Genomic DNA, 18,386 nt, shown 5'->3' with positions numbered 1-18,386 from the left:
TCCGGCGAGCCGGCCTCGCGACGCCTGCGCCGGACGTCACCAATCTCTATATTGCCGCAAGTGCCGATAAGTGCCCGGTGTAATGTACCGGTTAATCCTATAATATGCAGTTTCCGAAACCGAAAACCTGAATGGTCTCTATGGGTCCGAAGTCTGTAGACCGCAAACAAAAATTTATACATTTTTTCATGTTATTATTCACATAACATCATTTACAGTAACCACAAATTCTAATGATGAGTGCCAAAATAATTCAATTCGATTGAAATTGTAATCAGATTTAGACATGATAGCATCTTTTAAATAAATCCACGAGATTTCCAAACACACCCTGAACTGAATTGAACTTATAACAAAATCAGTTGAATACTGAGATGGGTTATAAAATATCCTTTAAATACTCTATTAGTTCAATTCATTACAAAGCCTTATTATCACTTAAAAATCCTTCACATATTAATAAGACTTAAATAAACTAAAAGGTTTTTTAATTAAATTCTTATGTTTATTACATTATTATTTATACATTATATGGTAATGTAATGTAATATCTTACATATTTGCCCTATAAAGAGATTAAAAAAAAATTAGGACAACTAACTTATTAAATACATATTGTTAAAAATCTTAGAACTATTTTAAAATATATTCATAGTAACATTTGATTTTGATTGCAAAATCAAAAGAACGATTTCATTTTTAATTCCAGAAGAATAGGATATAAGATCAGATTTCATTTTGTTAATCAAATATTGGACAGACTTTCTTAACAAAGCTGTCCGATTCTATTCCTCACGCAGATTGAAAGCATTATCTAAATCTACAAAAGAATTTCATTCTACAACTTACATATAGACCTATATATATGCTGTGTACTCTGCTAAGTCGCTCTATCTTTTTCCTGTTTACTCCTTCTATCCTCCTGTTAAGACAGGAGTATTGAACATGACCCTGTCACAAAAAAACCGGTCACATCATAACATTTATTAACTAACAATCGAACCTCACATTTCGTAATCTATTATCAGCAAAAAGAGTCTAGCCTTAGGCATATCCCGCGCCAAGTCTGTCACCAAGCCAAAAAGGGTCATGGGAGAAAAGTAAAAGATACGCTTCGCTTGTGACAAAAGAAGCGTGTCTTACTTTTAATATCGCCCAGCGAACTCCTACGGTGAAATACATTGTTTTATACGACGGACGTGTTCGATTCGCTGAGCCTGTTACGCTACATTGAGTTATAAGGTATTATTGATTATGATAAAAAATGTATATGTTTTAATATTACTAACACTACATTTATTCTTTCACATTTCATCATATTTATGTAATGTCAATAGCTATGCTTTTTGTACAAAAACTCAAAACTAACAATATATTTATCAAATTTAGAGTGCAATTATTTCTTTAAATTCAATTGCCTTCCGATAAATTAAGTGCGGTGTTTTAATCATTTTATTAGAACACAATATTTATATAGTCATCACAAATATTTCCGATGTCAGACGTCCACTATTGGGAGCGTATCCCAAGGAACTGCAATAAGTCCATGGTCTGCACTCCAGAAATTTAAGACCCCAACGGCGATCTCATATGCTTTCTATATGAGCAGCCTATTGCCACTACAACCAGCCATTCCGCTTAACTATGTTGCTTCCATTCATTGGTCTACGAATCTCCTCATTTGTATTTGATCAATTCCTCTCCATCGTTCGTTGACCGCACCAATAAGGCCTAAAGTAAGTATCTAAGTCATCACTTGTGCACACATTGCTCACAGACCATTCCAGGCACTAAGAGGTATTACAAGAGAAGATATTTTATAGTTTTCTTAGCGCTGTCTAGTCCAGTTGGATTTGATGATTGACTTCTTTCTCAAAGTTGAATTTATCTGGTTTGACTGTATGCCCTAGGTACACTTACGAGTCAACAACTTCGTGAATCGAACTCAGGTTTATAAAATCATTCTTTTGTAAAAGTCAACAGTTATTCAAATTCAATTGACCTCTGCATATAAGTATCTCTGCATATAGATAAACACAGATAATAAAAAAAACTACTATGATTAATGGGTATTAGTTTTTGAAACATGCGATAAAAATTACAGGGGTTGAAAAGACTTTTACCCACGGTGTTATTTTAAAATACGTATAGAAAACTGATTTAATTGCATACGACTGTTCTCACGACGACGTGTGCGATCCCTTTTAATAAGTACACGCTTCCGCAATTAGTGATGGGGCGGCTTTCACTACACCCACACTCGATTTTATGGACTCTCAATTTCTATTGTTGGTTTACCCTTCGATTATACATAACTTGACAATCAACTTTTGCAATTTTATATACTTTGCAAAAGTAGATGATATATAAAGTGTTTATTTATGTGAAAGCTTTAGAGACAATGAGTGTACAGTACATTAAAGTTTTCAGAAAGATTAAATAAAGTACAAATAATATAGTAAGAAAGAGTTATCTGAGTTAAGATTAATATTATCAGAAAAACTGCTATTCACAGCACAGTAATTACTTTTATTCCTCATTGCTCAGAAATGATAAATAGACACGATTATACTCATTTTTCTTTATATTTTCTAGTGGCGACCACAAGCCGATAGACGTGGCGTGGGTAAGCCCCTCACTAGAGGGACCGATGGCATAGTTTAGGTCGCGGAAAGTCGCTGCTTGCTAGAAACGCAAGATCGGTCATCCTAGAGCTCTTTGGGAGATTCCTGAGATCCAGATCCTGTACCTTGCAGCCGGTATCAATCGGCTGAAAAGAAGACGAAAAATATTTAAACTATGTTTATGTTTTTCTGTACGCGAAATTTCCATAAAACAACATCTATTTTTGATTTAATTTATTTGGAAAAAAAAACAGGATTTCATGAAAGTTATCAAAAATTATGTTATCATAAAATTAAATACTGTACACTACAACGTTTCCGCGGATTATTTTAAAAAAATAATGTAATTTGTAAACAATTTTCAATCAATGATATGATAAATTTTGTAGTAAACATTTCGGTGCATCAATAAAACTAGTAAAGTTATTTCTATCATTACGATTAAAAATCTAGATTTTTTCAATTTCATATAAAAATCTGTAAAGAACTTACACAAAATTCGTACAGTAATGGCCTGAAAAGGAAATTGTTTTTTTTTATTCTCTATGTCAAATAATAAAATCCAAATTTAATCGGCCGTGAAACACGTGACAAGAGTTTTTTTTACTAATTATCTGGGTTAAGCCATTACCTGCCCTATCACTCGATTTCGACTTGACGTTGATTTATGGGAAAGTCAATATGTGGGAAAGGCTTAGAAATAATGAATAACATAGTGATAATATAACTAGAAAAGGCGTTTTCAAAATTCGGATTGCTACATATTAAAATTAATTATTGTTTACTATCTGTCCCTGCAGACTTTGTACTACCAGTTGTTATTGTCCAGTCTGGTTTTTTAAGCTTTTTGAAAACTAATGAGCTATACATTCACGCCTGTAATGTTTTTACACCTATAATCAGTCTCCTTACACTCGTATATGCGGACTAAATATTTATTAATAACATAACCATATAAGTTCTGCTAAAATAATAACGTCTTTTGTTGGTTGAAATAATTGGTAATCGAAACTCTCTCAATAAAATTACAAACACACAAAACACAAAGTATCGACCAATTAGTACCGTGAATGAATTTACTATTTTTGTTCTCCCACTAGAGACTCGAAAATGCCCCCCGTCAGCCACAGTTTCCAGATGATTTCTAAACTCATTATCTAATTTTAAAGGAATTAAATGCCACAATGACTGGCTGTTAATTTCATTACCACCCACGATCTCGCCGAGAAGTCCCGCAGTGGTAGGTAGTCAACCCGTCAGCATTCGACTGCAATAATAATATTGTATTGTACGCCTATGGAAGCAAATTAAAGAGATGATATCATAGAATTCAATTTTAATATTACAATAGAAGCAATGTTAAAAACGTGTATTTAAAATATGCATTAAATATTTTTTATGAAACAATGGCAATTGTTAATGAAATGTAACAAAAATATGAATTTTAAGAAAAATCTAAAATATTGAAAAATGAACAAATTAAAAATATTTTGAAGTTTTATACGACAATTATATGAGCCATTGACACGCGTGTCGCCGCTGAGGTTGTGTAGGCAGCGAACAGGCGCACGCGCAGGTAAAAGCTGGAAGTAAGACAGAAACAACACTATCGGAATTCTCGTTCACACCACGTGGTGGGGCAGATCCGAGGAGGCGACAGCGTGCGTTCGCTATCTGTGATACATTTTTCTTTAGTTTAAAATCGGGCTCGGACGTGGATGGATTGCGTTACGTCGGAGAACTAATAACGGATCGGTGCTAGTGGTGTTTTGATATAACAGATGAGTGACGAGGTGCCGGGATATCGTCAAATTTGGAGGCGCTTTTGCGTCCACCGGATCTGTTATGGGTGGTCGTAGGATGATCAAAGCCGCTGCTGTACTGATAGCTTTAGGGTATAGCAGTCTGTTAGTTTATCAAGGCGGAGTAACTTTCAACTTCCAAGAAAATCGACAGGGGTCGGTGCAAGTGCCTGATTTATTAATAGAACCTGTCACAAAAACAAATATTAATGATATTGTACAAAATAAGAATATAACACTGGAAGACATTTTTATAAGTGTAAAAACAACAAAACATTATCAACAGACAAGATTGCCGATCATATTAAAAACATGGTTCCAGTTAGCGAAGGAACAGGTAATTTTTTTTTTATTAACAAAAACTTTAAATTCTTAAAATTCTGGAAATGACATCATCATTAATCCATAGTTATCTATATAATATAAACACAAAACAGTCTATAATTTATTAAAATTTGAAATAGAAGAATTACATGATTATGCCCTTTATTGTAATTAACTAGTAAATTATAAATCAATTAAATGATATAGCAAAGAGGACCTTGATTAACCTGTTACCTGTTGTTTTAAGTAAACACTATTAGGTTGTTTACGTTTGTTATTGTAAAATAAACTGTTTCCAGTTACAAAGATAATTATAATATGTTATTTGTACTAATTTGGGATGTTTTCTCCGTAATGTTTCTGAGGTAATTGTCGGTCAAATATTTATCGTCATTCACCAATGCCCAACGTTTTAATTAAAGCAAACATGTAATATAATTAATCTGTAGTATGACTATGCATATATCAGGTATGGACTAGAAAATTATGCAGTAATTGGGTAAAGGAATGAACGGATAGTTTATTTGCTGTGATTTAATGTATAGTACTTATATATACTATTCAAAAATCAATGGTTTGAGAAATAATGAATAATGATAATATAAAGAAAAAGAGTTTTCTGAATACAGATTACAACATATTAAAATTTATTATTGTTTACTATTTTTCCCTTCAAACATTGTACTGCTAGAGTTTATTGGTTTGCCGTATTCCATTAGTTTTACACTGATCACTGTATCCAGGTGATAGGCAGTAGGTGTAAAAGCCTTGAAGCTTTATGCCAACTAATGAGCTACTCTATCATCTATCACTACATAAATAAACGCTATATAAGTTTTACAGAATCAAAAAAAATCATTTTTATTAGTCATTTAAAAACTTGTAGTCGAGGACTGGAGTTTTAAAAGTAATAATACAAAAACATTAAAAAGTAGCATCTTAATTTTATTCTTTCTTTATCGCCGACATCATGTCCACTGTACAGCTGCAATGCGAAGCAGATAAACCAGTTTCTATAACGTCCTCAAAAACCACTCCCCCATCTATCTGTTGTCAGCATCTGCTGGTGGTATTATTTTCTCGCAAATTAAAACCAAAACTTGATTACGATGTTGCTATCTAGAGAAACTATCAAGACGACATTGTGTATAACTTGTTTATCGACTTTATTTAAACGCCAACGTATATTACGGCATTATAATTTGAAAGTATTTTTAAAGACACGTTCAGTTAGTTGCACAAGATTTTGTATTTTATCGTAAATTTATATTAGTTATAAGAATTACAAAAATAAATAATTTTGTTCTATAATTAAAGCCCATAGATGAAATATTAAAAAACTAGATTATTTATTAATCAATATCATGTGCCAAGTTTAAAAAAATATTGCCAATCTATTTAACTATATACTTAAATAAAGATAAAAACGTAATAATTAAATTATAATAACCAAAAAGTTAGTTATCATTTATTTATTTGTTAGATATTTATAGAATATATTACTATCAAGACAAACAAACAAATAGTTTAAAGGCTCTTATAATTCAATGTAACATTTATTATTCATCAATATTACAAATATGTCTTAATCACATAAATGATTTATTGACTAATTCAGTATATATTTATCGAAGTCTTGTAAAGCTCCCACACCCGTTTAATATAGAAATGCAAACAATAGAGAACGATCCGGGGCCAATCGTGCTTCGCCCATTGGCTTGCGTTTCCTGAATCTGGAGCGTGCATAATCGACCGTTAATCCGGCTCGAAGGACTAACATAAATAAGTATTGTACACGGGCCCTGCGCTTGCGCAGCGCGTGGCACGAAGGCGCGCGCCAGACACGTGACTGGATTTTATTCTTATTCTGTAGCTTTTTTTATTGCATACCATTGTCTAGTAGAATTTTATTTATTTACGAGCATATTCTTTTATATTTTTATATTGGATATACAATATGTTCTTAACTTTAGAGCAAATACCTGTTGTTGTTTATTTCACAAATAAAAAAATTTAACACATAGGTTCTTAAATCAAAGTCAAGCCATAATTTGGTGAAAGGGCAAGTAGTGACTGAACGTAAAAAAATATTGTATTTTAAACTTACTTTTATAATTATGTTTACCCTCGTGTTACTGTAAGTTTTTATTCTGTACAACAGACAATAAACTCATACTGCAATGGAATGATTTTTGAAAATTATGGCTCGTTTTTAAAAAGCACTTTGTTTCCGAATTGGAATAATTTTAAAGACTTTAAATACCATCCCTACCAACACTGGTCTTAAATTTCCATATTTAATATTGACAGCGTATTCAATGATCTTAACACTAAGTTAACTTGTCTCGACATCTTTGGTACATTGGTATGCGGGTTCCAAAAAGAAGCCATACGCTTGACCAAACTGAATAGACATTTTTGTTTTATGTATAATGAGTTAGTTCTTTATGTATTTTAATTTATTATGTTTGCTGTAGCATATCACGAATTACATATTCTCTCCCTTTAATTTCATGAATTCGAGATATGAGTGTCTCGAAGTAGATCAGTCTAGACATGCTGATTATAAGTTGGCTCCCCGAACGTGGGCTCACAATTTTGACTCTAAGTTCAAAGGCTTAAGTTAGCGTTTGTTAAAACAAAAGTAACATATGATCACTGCGTCAAGTCTGGTAATATCAATGTTTTATATACATTCAATAAGCATGGTGCAACAAAATTTGTTTTTTTTTTATAATTATAATTTTTTTAAAGCAAGATGTTAGCTACTGCCCTATCATTCTATCATTGAATTTGACGTTGATTTATGAGATAATATATATACAAAGGAAAATAAATACGAAATTCAACTTAAAGTAAATATATAATCAGTGTTTGTGAAAAAGGTTATATTTAATCAAAGGCATGTTGAACGTCTTCCACGCAATATGAAATCATAATAATAAATTTAATGATCTCATGCAATACCATGAAATACAGTTATTATTAAGAAGCTGATAATTCGGTGTTATTTTAACTTCACTAAATGTAACTTGAACCGACACAGGTGCGCCTAATGATGTTTACAGACGAAAGATTCTCTTAACTAGAAGAGATAACATCGGTACTTCCTGTCTTATATGATTTCGTTGTTTATGTAGGCAACAAGTACCTTTTTTATCTTAAATAAATATACAAGATAACAAAAGTTCATATTTTTATAATAACTCATATAATAATGATGTATTTAATATATATTCAACATAGGCTTTACAATCATATACAGTCAATATAAACAGATTACTTGTTTTCTTCCTCGAGTGCATTTGCAGCTTAGAAGGACGGCTACAAATTTACAAAATTTCTCTCCATTCCAATCAAAGTGCAATATTTATTTCCTTTACCAAATTAAGTTACATTTATCTTCCTAATTTTCTTGATGAATTGTTACCGTAGATAGGTATAGACCACGAAAACTAACATTTAATTAAAATATAAATTTATGTTAATATTTACGAATGTATAATCAAATATTTTATAACTTTAGATAAAATTACTTCTAATACATCAATGTAAGTAAACAACTAAGTAATTTAAAAACTAAACTAAAAAATAAAAGAATCGTTAGTAGATTTTCTTATATGTTTTTAGTTAATAGAAATACGATCATGAAGTTTTCCACGTTTGCAGATTCGATACATGTGTTAATAAATATTTGTCTTATCTAATATAGTTTGTTCAGATTTTACCTGTATTTTGTATCAGTAAATTCTCTCCTGACATGTCCTAAGAAATAATGTGGATTTATTTAACAAAATGTTAAAAATTAATTTCGTTTGTTCCAGACTTGGTTCTTCACCGACACAGACAACCGCCAACTTCAGAATCAAACCAGTGAGTATAACTTGAAAATTTATGTGAGTTATGTAACTTAACTGTTAAGTAAAAATAGGTGAACAATCAAATTTGAGCGGTGTATGCAAGTTTATAGAGTCTAAAATACAATATTTAGATTCGATGTTTTGTAACAATAGCTTACTTAAACTTTGAAAAATACTTAAATCACATTTATTCGCATCCATTGAAGTTGAGAAACTTCAGCATTTTTCACTTATATACTTTTGTTTATAGACGGTCACATGGTAAACACGAATTGTTCTGCGTCCCATCAGCGAAAACATCTCTGCTGCAAAATGTCCGTTGAGTACGACCATTTTCTTGATAGCAGTAAAAAGTAAGTGAAATTTTAATATAATTGATGACACTTTGTTCCTGTTAGAAGTCTTAAACATAAATCTCGTACTAACCAAAACCCCATACATGTATAAATATATGTCGGTGTAGAAAATACACACAGAGCAGTTTACACAGGCATTGATAAATTGAATTACTGCTTAAGAACTTACTCAAATGTACACTCAAGTCTAAATATACGATATTGTGTTATAAAGATAGTATTAAGGCATTTTAAAGTGGTCCGTATATATGCAAACTAAAATTACTATATTTTATGTTTTTTTTTCCCTACGTGAAATTTGTTCCTCGAATGCCAGTAATGAATTTTTACTTAAACTAAGAATAATACAATTAATCCACTTCAACGATATTTATGTCTAGTAATTTTATAATACTAGAGTAATATTACTATTGATAAAGTCTTTTTTATCAGATAACATAATACATGTGTCTTAGAAGTAAAGAGTTCGGGACAGACTTACGCGAAATATATCTACCACCAAGAAATATGTGCAAATAACATACTTATTTATTGTATGCTATTGAAACCTATACTTGGTTATACTGACTATTCCCAATCTAAAAAAAAAATCACCAGATGTGTGGTGTGTGGCTGCGACGTTACTATTTCTGTTAATTTTTATTACTTCATTACGCTTCAAGGACGATTATTGTACAGAACAAAAATATGATAATTGCCAAAAAAAGATTAAACATTTCTTTTTCCAAACAAACCACAGCGTAAATTAAAACACTTGTCCTGCCAAAAAGGTTACATTCTAACTAATCCTGTGTTATGATTCAGAAACAAAAAGTATCAAGCACCGTAGAACATTACAATGAAATTATTGTTACTAGTCTTGTGATGTGATAAATAGAGAAACTAATTGAACAAGTAATTGTTGTTTATATTCAAGATATTAAATATAATATATGAAGTAAAAACGTGTTACTTATTTCTTTTTTTATAGGCTTACAACTTTTGACTATATGAATTAATTTAGGGTAACTAGTACTATATAATAATTTTTGGTAAAATATTATTATTGTTCACATATGATATACAATAATAATATGCATCGCATGAACCGTCACGCTGTCAGTCGAATATTATAAAACTCTGCCAAAAAACGTTGTAATACAAGCTTGTTTTACTCGTAATAACCATAACATTAATAAATTAAGAATAAGAATAATTATCGAACTCGTTCTAGTAAACACGTCCTTGCAAAAACTTAACGCCTTTAACACCGCAGGCTTTAGCGCAAGCTTTAATATTAATGTGTATAATTACACACGACATTGTTCGACGCCGGTGATTAATTACCACATATGTCTCGTTATTCAGTCCATCAAAAATATTTCTCAGCAATTAAAAGGCAATCAAATCTTAGCCTGTTACCCGTGATACGATAGATGCTATTAATCAGCCTCGTAATTATAGTCGACGTTCAATCCCTACGTTGCAATTAACAGGCGCTACAAGATGAAAATGTGAACGTATACGTCAAAATTTATCAAAGGAAAATCGCGAACGGGAATAGATGCGGCAAATTTTGCTAAAATCGTAAGAACTTTTATGTTGTAGCTTTAATCAATTTCGTTTTGAATTCCGTATCGTTTATATTACATAGCGTCCAGAACAGTTGGTAGCTGAGAGCTTAGGGTTCTAGAGTGGAGTCCACCCAAAAGGTGGACGTTATAGTCATTGAAAGTCGCTGAATACGAGCCATTTTCAACGAGTCTATAAGGGAGGCCTATTGCTTATTTTGGAAGTCTTACGACCGAAATCATGATTATGAAGATCTTTTACTTTTTTGTATTATCTTTTAAGGCATTTCAATATTGTTAACAAATATATTCAAATAAGGAAAACATTATAGTATTCAAACAATACATTAATGATAAATATGCACAACTTTTATATTTAAATTATAGATACAACAAAACACTTATCCCATTTGAATTTAAACATTGTGACTATAGTTATTTTAATGATTATCAAAATATTAATTTCGCTTTTAAATACCGACCATGCATTAAATGTAGTACATTTATTCTGTCTTCCAGAACTGTTTCCTTTCACCAATTGTGAGAAACTTCTCTTACTTCATTACTAAACTATATGCAGTATGATTGGTTACCTATATAAAAGCTTTAAAGGGATTAATGTATAGCTCATCTGCTGTTTATTATTATATGGTACACCCTTTACAGAAATAAATTCTAAAGAAAAGAAACTCTTTTTTACCGGAGTAGTACATATTCAAAAGTTCAAAGGCAGACGACAAACTTGCAATCTTAGGTCGAAGGTCTGATTTCCGGGACATAATCCTAAAATCTGCATCCGCTGTGCATTAATAATGTGGCATTGCCACTGTTCACGAACAAGTTTCCATAGGATGGGCAGTAGCGTTCCCTGCGTACCATAATACAACACTGCGATCTCCTACCCGTCTATCAAGTGTAGCGATTATGATATATCCCCCCCGAATATATTTGGGGGAGATACTCACGAATTATTTACTATTTGTCCCTGCAGACTTTGTACTGCCAGAAGTTATTAACCTGTCGCGCTCCTAAAGAAAAAACAATTAATATGACATATCACTTACTTTTCACTTTATACAGGTTGACTGGAAACTGTTGTAAATTTTTTAGCTTTATACTGATAAATGAGCTATAATATTACTCCTTTAAGTCTTTAACACAATCACACTGATATTTAAGACAATTCAAACTATACAAATTAAAATAAAAAGCGAAATTATATGGCTAACGTTTCTGAAATATAATATGCAGCAAGTTCAAACTCGGCAGCTCTTTGAATGAGTTTTTGTTCAAACCGAAAACAAGAAGCACTCAACTTCTGTTTTGAAAACGTAAAACAAATAAGGAACGTGTGATTGTTTGACGAATGTAAAAACCATTATGGCGGGTTAAATTTATGTACGCATACGGTAATTAATATTATAATTAGTTTTCTATTATTTAAACGTTTATTTATATAATAGGGGTATTGCTCTTTTTATCGCGATGCCAGCCGATCCTTAGTTATTCTCTATTGAAGTGAGTGCTGTTAGCCCGAAGGCTTTTACAGCTTCATCTGAGCTGAGTTCACAGAGCGGAAGGGTCCGTGAACTTATAAACTTACAATCTAAAAAATGAGGCAGGTAGGGCGCGTACCAGTTGCACGATGACGTTCGCACGTAGCAAAGGGCTCTGCCAGTGTAGGGCTATGTAATGATATGTTACTGATGTGTGCATGCGGCTTGGGACAGCAGCGTGGACCACAGGCGAGCTGAGGCAGGATCTGGATCCAACCACGGTTCGCCCACGCTGTTCGCGGTTAGAGATCGGGCGGCCGCTCACTAAAAACAAGTGTTGTGACGTGATGAATAGTGTTTAGTTTTGTTGTGTATAACCTGGTGACCTTTTTGGCATTTTTGACTACAAGGCAAAGGTCTCCCCCAAAGATAAAATGACCGAATTTCCACTGCCTGCATCCTGCGACATTCCGCGACTTTTGAGTATCAGTCGGTCCACCTAGTATGGGCTGAGAAAGGAGTATCTTAAAAAGGAGTCGTTTACTCGCTCTGCTTGCGTTGCTATAGCCTTCAATCCCAAACCTTAAGGCCCCAGCGGCCTACTGGGCTATGTAACTTGCCATAATATATACTAATGCATATTAATTACTTATATACAAAATAATTTCTTAACACTGAATTACGGTTTGTATGATTTTAAGTTAATAAAAGAAAATAGTTTAATGAATAAATAAATAAAATAAGTGTAACAAAAACAGTGGCTAACCGTCTGAGTAAGCGCGAGAGAATTGTATGCCCAAAATAATATTGAACCTCCTCTTCAAAAACCATTAGCGGATGTTGTGTTTATTTAAACCAGCCTGAACTTTAAAAATAAAAACGTAGCCTAAGTAAATAAAGGGCGCAAGGTAAAATATTTTTTTGCTTTTAAAAATTTTATAGGAAATCTTAGGTTTTGATTTTTTTTTATTGCATTTTTCTTTTATTTCTTGCTCAACATTTCCAAAGCTCAATAATAATTTGTATTTTTATCTAGTATCATTTTAGCTGTAAGACATCTACTGCTAGATAAAGGCCTCCCACGTAGATTTCCAATAATCATAATGGTTTGAAGCGACTCACGTCTAACATCTTCCGACAACCTTAAATCTGTTGTATGTTAACCTTGTGTAGTTGGACGTCCTATGCCGAGTAAGAAAAGGACTAATATATAGCTACTTCCGCTGTGCAGCAGTAGTCGTGCAATGAAGTCCACCACCCGCCAGCCCCCTGATAAATGCGCAAGCGGCTAACAATGCGAATTACACAACTACCACCGTTAATTCACTCAACACGTGTTTCACCCCTGCACGGGGCATCATCAGGAGTAATGTTACACAGATTAGTGCCAAACACCGAGTGCACTTCATTGCACGACTACTGCTACATAGCGGAAGTAGCTATATATTAATCCTTTTCTTACTTAGGATGGACTTCCGCAAAGTAACGGTAATCTATTAGGTCCTACGCCGACTTTGGCCAACATCAGAACCTCAAGGCATCTGTTCTGTGAGCTGCCCACTGCGACTTGAATTAGCCAATCCGCTGGGTTATATCAGTTGTTGTTTTTCATAATATGATTTGACAAGAATCTAATATAATTTGCTTATCTTTTTTATTTTTATAAGACGATCACTTTACGAGGGTTGTGACGGAGTAAAAGGGTATACCATCGACATACATATATGTATGGGTTATATAACAGGCGCGCTCAAAAGGGTTACTTTACCGGCATTAATCCTCGTTTTGTTATTTACGACTGCGACGCACCTAGCTGGTAAATTATATCTCACATTTTCATTCTTTCAAATATATTTTACGCTGTGTACAATATTTTATACCTTAACTAGTTTTAGGATTTGAATACGAAAACGGGAGAATATTTATACTATATATTACGTAATAAATATTTTAGTCATTTTTTACAAATTTCAGTTTTTAGTGCCATCATTTTATTTTTGTAAATTTCGCAATATCCCCAATTAACTTTATAAATCCTCACCTGTTTTGTAGAGATTTTCATTATAACGAATCGTTGAAATATTTATTGTTTTTATTCTTTATCAAGATAATAAAATAATTTATGCAAAATAGGGAAAAGAAAAAGAAACACAAAAGGTGTTCTTATCGCAAACGGCGATTTCTTTCAGACGATGATTTGATACCATTGGTTACTAAGAAAATATAGAGCAGTCATCGTTGTAGAAGGGGAGGACTTACTGGTCGATCTTATTATCAAAGTTGTAAAGATAAAAAAATCTGATACTTAAAATTGTATTACATGTTTAAAAAATTAAGCTAAACTAAATAAATTTAAGTGATAATGGTTAGGGCACATAGCGATTAGAATAGATAGCTTCTTAAGGTTCTGGACGCTTAGTTTCTGTAGTAAAAACTATAAATGGACAAACGCAGTAAAGAATGTGCACTCTCGAGGTGAACAGAGGTCCATGTTAATGACTTTTTTGAGATCCTCAGAAGACACGAGGTACATGCCACTTTCACCTGATCCTATTGGAAATCTCAGGGAGGAAAGCTTATGTTCAACAGTAGATGCATACGGCTGAAATAATCATAAATAAATAAAATATATATCTTTTTATAAAATAACACTTTAGATATGTATACCTGCGGACGATTTTAATAATTCCGAAGACACCATAACATTGTTTTATAATTGGTCCGGCCAAGAGTGGAAAAGCTTCAATTACGAAAACTGCATATCCGATATCCAGTAATTCGATACAAGTTATGATTTAACGGCACGTAGTAATTTGTCGTACGCCATGTTGCGAAACGCGGTTTCAGATTGCGCGAGCGCAGCTCCTGTTATTTGTGTCGAGCGTAATGCCGGCAAATTATACCGTACCGCTAATTATTTATCTGCACCTGGAGCAATCATTTCGTGTTCTAACATAACTACGCGTGTAGATAATAATAACATACTTGTAAATGCATTACAATCGCATACTTGTAACCGGCCACAAGAGACGAGCGTAAATTTTTAGTTTAATTTTTATAACCAGTTTTAATCAATCAGTGAACTGAACATAACAATATGCTAGGCTAGGATTGTTTCTTAACGTATTAGATTCTTCAACAATCATCATTTCAGCCTTAGGACGCTCACTACTGGACATAGGCCTCTCCGTAGACTTTCTTTGCGGCAGATTAGAAACACCCTGTATTCGTCTTTCGAAAACCTTAACAAGGTCTGTCCATATTGTGGGTGGAATTTTCACGCTGCGTTTGTCAGTCTCTTTACTCCACTTCAGAACCTCAAGGCTTCAATAATTATTTTACAGTAATATTTATTAATTTATAAATAATCAATCAATGTAATTGTTATGAAGACTCATGCTAAGAAGTCATCATCTTCACGTAAGCCGATAGACGCTCATTGCAACTCTCTAGTCTCCCTCAAAGGTTACCTCGATGTCAGTCCAGACTAGTATACTAGTCTTGATTTCTCGCATTCAGTGACTTCCACCTATCGAGAAATATAACCTCAACCCTAAAAAAATAACACAAATTTTCAACAATTCCACGATTTAATGCGGTTTTCCCGATATACAATTACGTAAATGCCTTGCCATACATCAGCCTTAGTGAATTTTATTAACATTTATAAAATTAAGTTGGCCTGACACTCGCGCACTGTAATATATAAAAATAACTACGAATATTATCATAATTATGTAATCCTGTAAACATATAAAACACATCAAAACTGAGATGAGCTAGGGTAGTAATTACAGTCTTGTTTGAAAGCGTCACGTCAGTAGAAACACTACAAAAATAATTTTAATGTAACAATATGGAGTTTTAACTTTAATATTAATATTTGTTTCATTAGATGGTTCTGCCATTTCGATGACGATAACTACGTGAATGTACCGCGCTTGGTAAACGTCCTACAAAAATATAACCATCAAGATGACTGGTATCTGGGACGAACGTCGGTGTATGAACCCGTAAAAATCTACAAAAAGCCAATCAACAAGGTATTTATATATAAATCTTAATGAAAATTTCATTTCCTGCAAATTGAAAACGTTGCAATTAGTGTCATTGAACTTCCATCCTTTTCAGTTGATGTTTTCTTTCTGGTTTGCTACGGGCGGAGCTGGATTCTGCATAAGCCGAAGCTTGGCATTAAAGATGATGCCCGTTGCGAGGTAATACACGCTTTCATCTCTTGCATTAAAACCTGTCATTTGAGTGCTCGTCGCGATGTTTTTTCCTGTTTTTCTCCGAGTAAATATTTTCTCGCATTCATTACGCAACTAAATATTTGCATACACTCATATCCATATATAAATATGGTAAACGTTTACGTTACATTCCAATCTCGAACATTAATATATATCTCTTGTATGAATATTACTTTAAACTGGAAACCAATCTGCTTTAAAGAAGCTACTAGAGTTTACTCCGACATTAAACTAAAAGATAACTTTTTATATTTATTTCAGCGGAGGAAGGTTTATCAGTATCTGTGAAGGTATTAGATTGCCAGATGACGTTTCTATGGGATTTATCATTGGTAAGACATAATAATTGTATGTTATAGCTTTGTTTTCTTAATATATTGGCATTGGCATTGGTAAGACTATAATCTCTCTATGAACCATGAAGAGAGCTCGGGATTTCGCTACAGTAAAGGATTAGGAAATACAAGATCCGTAGATGAAAGAAAATAACCCATACATCTAGGCGGATATGCAATTTCAGGCAAGCGTCTACCAAAAAGTGGACAAACGACTTTTGTGCAGACCAGTTCTGACTGGTCCTGTCGGTAATCTAAGGTAGCAGCCCATGTCCAGCTGTGGACGATCTACTGCTAAGATAATGATGATGATAATGACTATTTTGATAGAATATAATATCCGTTGGACAAAGAGCTTAAGCAAATAATTATGATTACAGAAATGTATACATTAATCTGACTTGACTAAAATTTATCTGTATTGTTACAGAACATATGATGAAGAAAAATCTAACAGTCGTTCCCGAGTTTCACTCGCATTTAGAACAAATGAAGCTTTTAATCCCGGAGACTTTCCGAGATCAAATTTCATTTAGTTATGCAAAGGCAAAGGATGAATGGAATGTTGTTAATGTGCCCGGATTTGATACAAGCTACGATCCAACTAGGTGAGTACTTTACAAATAATTAATTACTAGTAATGCAATGGTCCAAACACGTTCATAGTATCGAGCTCATGTTCACATTCAACTTTATATAAAAAAAAAAAAATTACATTTGCACAAATCTTTATCTTATTTTATGTCCACAAGTTGGACACTGTTAAGGTCGTGGAAGGAGTTGCGTGTAGGGCGCTTCTTACATTTCCTATTGGAAATCTAGCGTGTAAGCCTAAGTCCAATTTTGGACATCCTACAGCTTAAATGATTTTCATTAATCGTAAAAAAATATGCTTATCTTTTAACGAAGGTATTATTTGATTGCAACTATTCTTTGTGAAAATAAATAATTCACTTTCTTAAGTACGAGAGAAATTCATTTGTAATTTCAAAAATTTTAATCTAGAATTTTCAAAGAATTATTTACATTATTAATTTATAAAAGAATACGAACATTTCACGTTGTACTTCTAAATAACAGACTTTGTGCTCCCAGTGGAAAATTTTAAAGGGAAAATTCTTCAGTTCTATTGCGGAAGATAAAAGCGAATTTAACGAATAACCGTTTATTGTTGCAGGTTCCTCTCGCTGCATTGTTTTCTCTTCCCTCATTTTAAATTTTGTCCAAGATAACTTCGCTACGCAATACTCTACTATTCATTTAAAACGTATTATTTGTCGCACAATTGGTCATATTGTAAATAAAACGATTGACATTTATAAAAAAAAACAGATTATTTATTATAGATGTGCAATACAGATAAAAAATGCGTCCATACCATTCTAAAGTTAAACGCCATAACAATATAAGTTGTGATAATTATGTTTGTATTTGTAAATAAAATAACTAATTTGGTTTATATCGTGACAATTATGCTAAAGTTAATTTTAATAAATTTATTTAATATCTTTATTTAATATCTGTGATATTAGAAGTTATTTAATTGTAGATATAGTTAATTATTCATAGGCAACTTATATGTTGCATTTTATCAACTCTTAGTCAGAAATGTTATGACTCTGTTTATAATTAATGTTGTTTATAAAATAAACTTGAATTACATGAAATATGCATTTTATTTTCATAAACCTTATATAAAGTACTTAGCCAAATTAAAATTTAAAAAAAATCCCAACTATTTGTATATAACTATTTCATATCTCTAGTAGAAGGGGGTTTCCCTCGT

General features: G+C 32.6%; 1 protein-coding gene across 1 annotated transcript; it reads left to right on the top strand.

The window, feature by feature from the left end:
- Nucleotides 1-4,337: 4,337 nt before the first annotated feature.
- On the top strand, nt 4,338-18,168 carry fng (Fringe glycosyltransferase). The gene is given in 9 exon segments (XM_068773663.1): nt 4,338-4,450; nt 4,452-4,763; nt 8,575-8,623; nt 8,861-8,963; nt 15,908-16,055; nt 16,144-16,229; nt 16,527-16,597; nt 17,031-17,208; nt 17,778-18,168. Coding segments are annotated over 9 exon segments (1,047 nt in total). The 5' UTR covers nt 4,338-4,405; the 3' UTR covers nt 17,833-18,168.
- The last annotated feature ends 218 nt before the right edge of the window (nt 18,169-18,386 follow it).

The sequence above is a fragment of the Battus philenor genome, unplaced genomic scaffold (genome assembly GCF_028537555.1).
Source record: "Battus philenor isolate CCGP_79_NKW_IND1 unplaced genomic scaffold, ilBatPhil1.0.hap1 SCAF_6, whole genome shotgun sequence".
NCBI lineage: Eukaryota > Metazoa > Arthropoda > Insecta > Lepidoptera > Papilionidae > Battus > Battus philenor.
The sequence above is the reverse complement of the archived record's forward strand: the minus strand, read 5'-3'. Positions and strand labels throughout refer to the sequence as shown.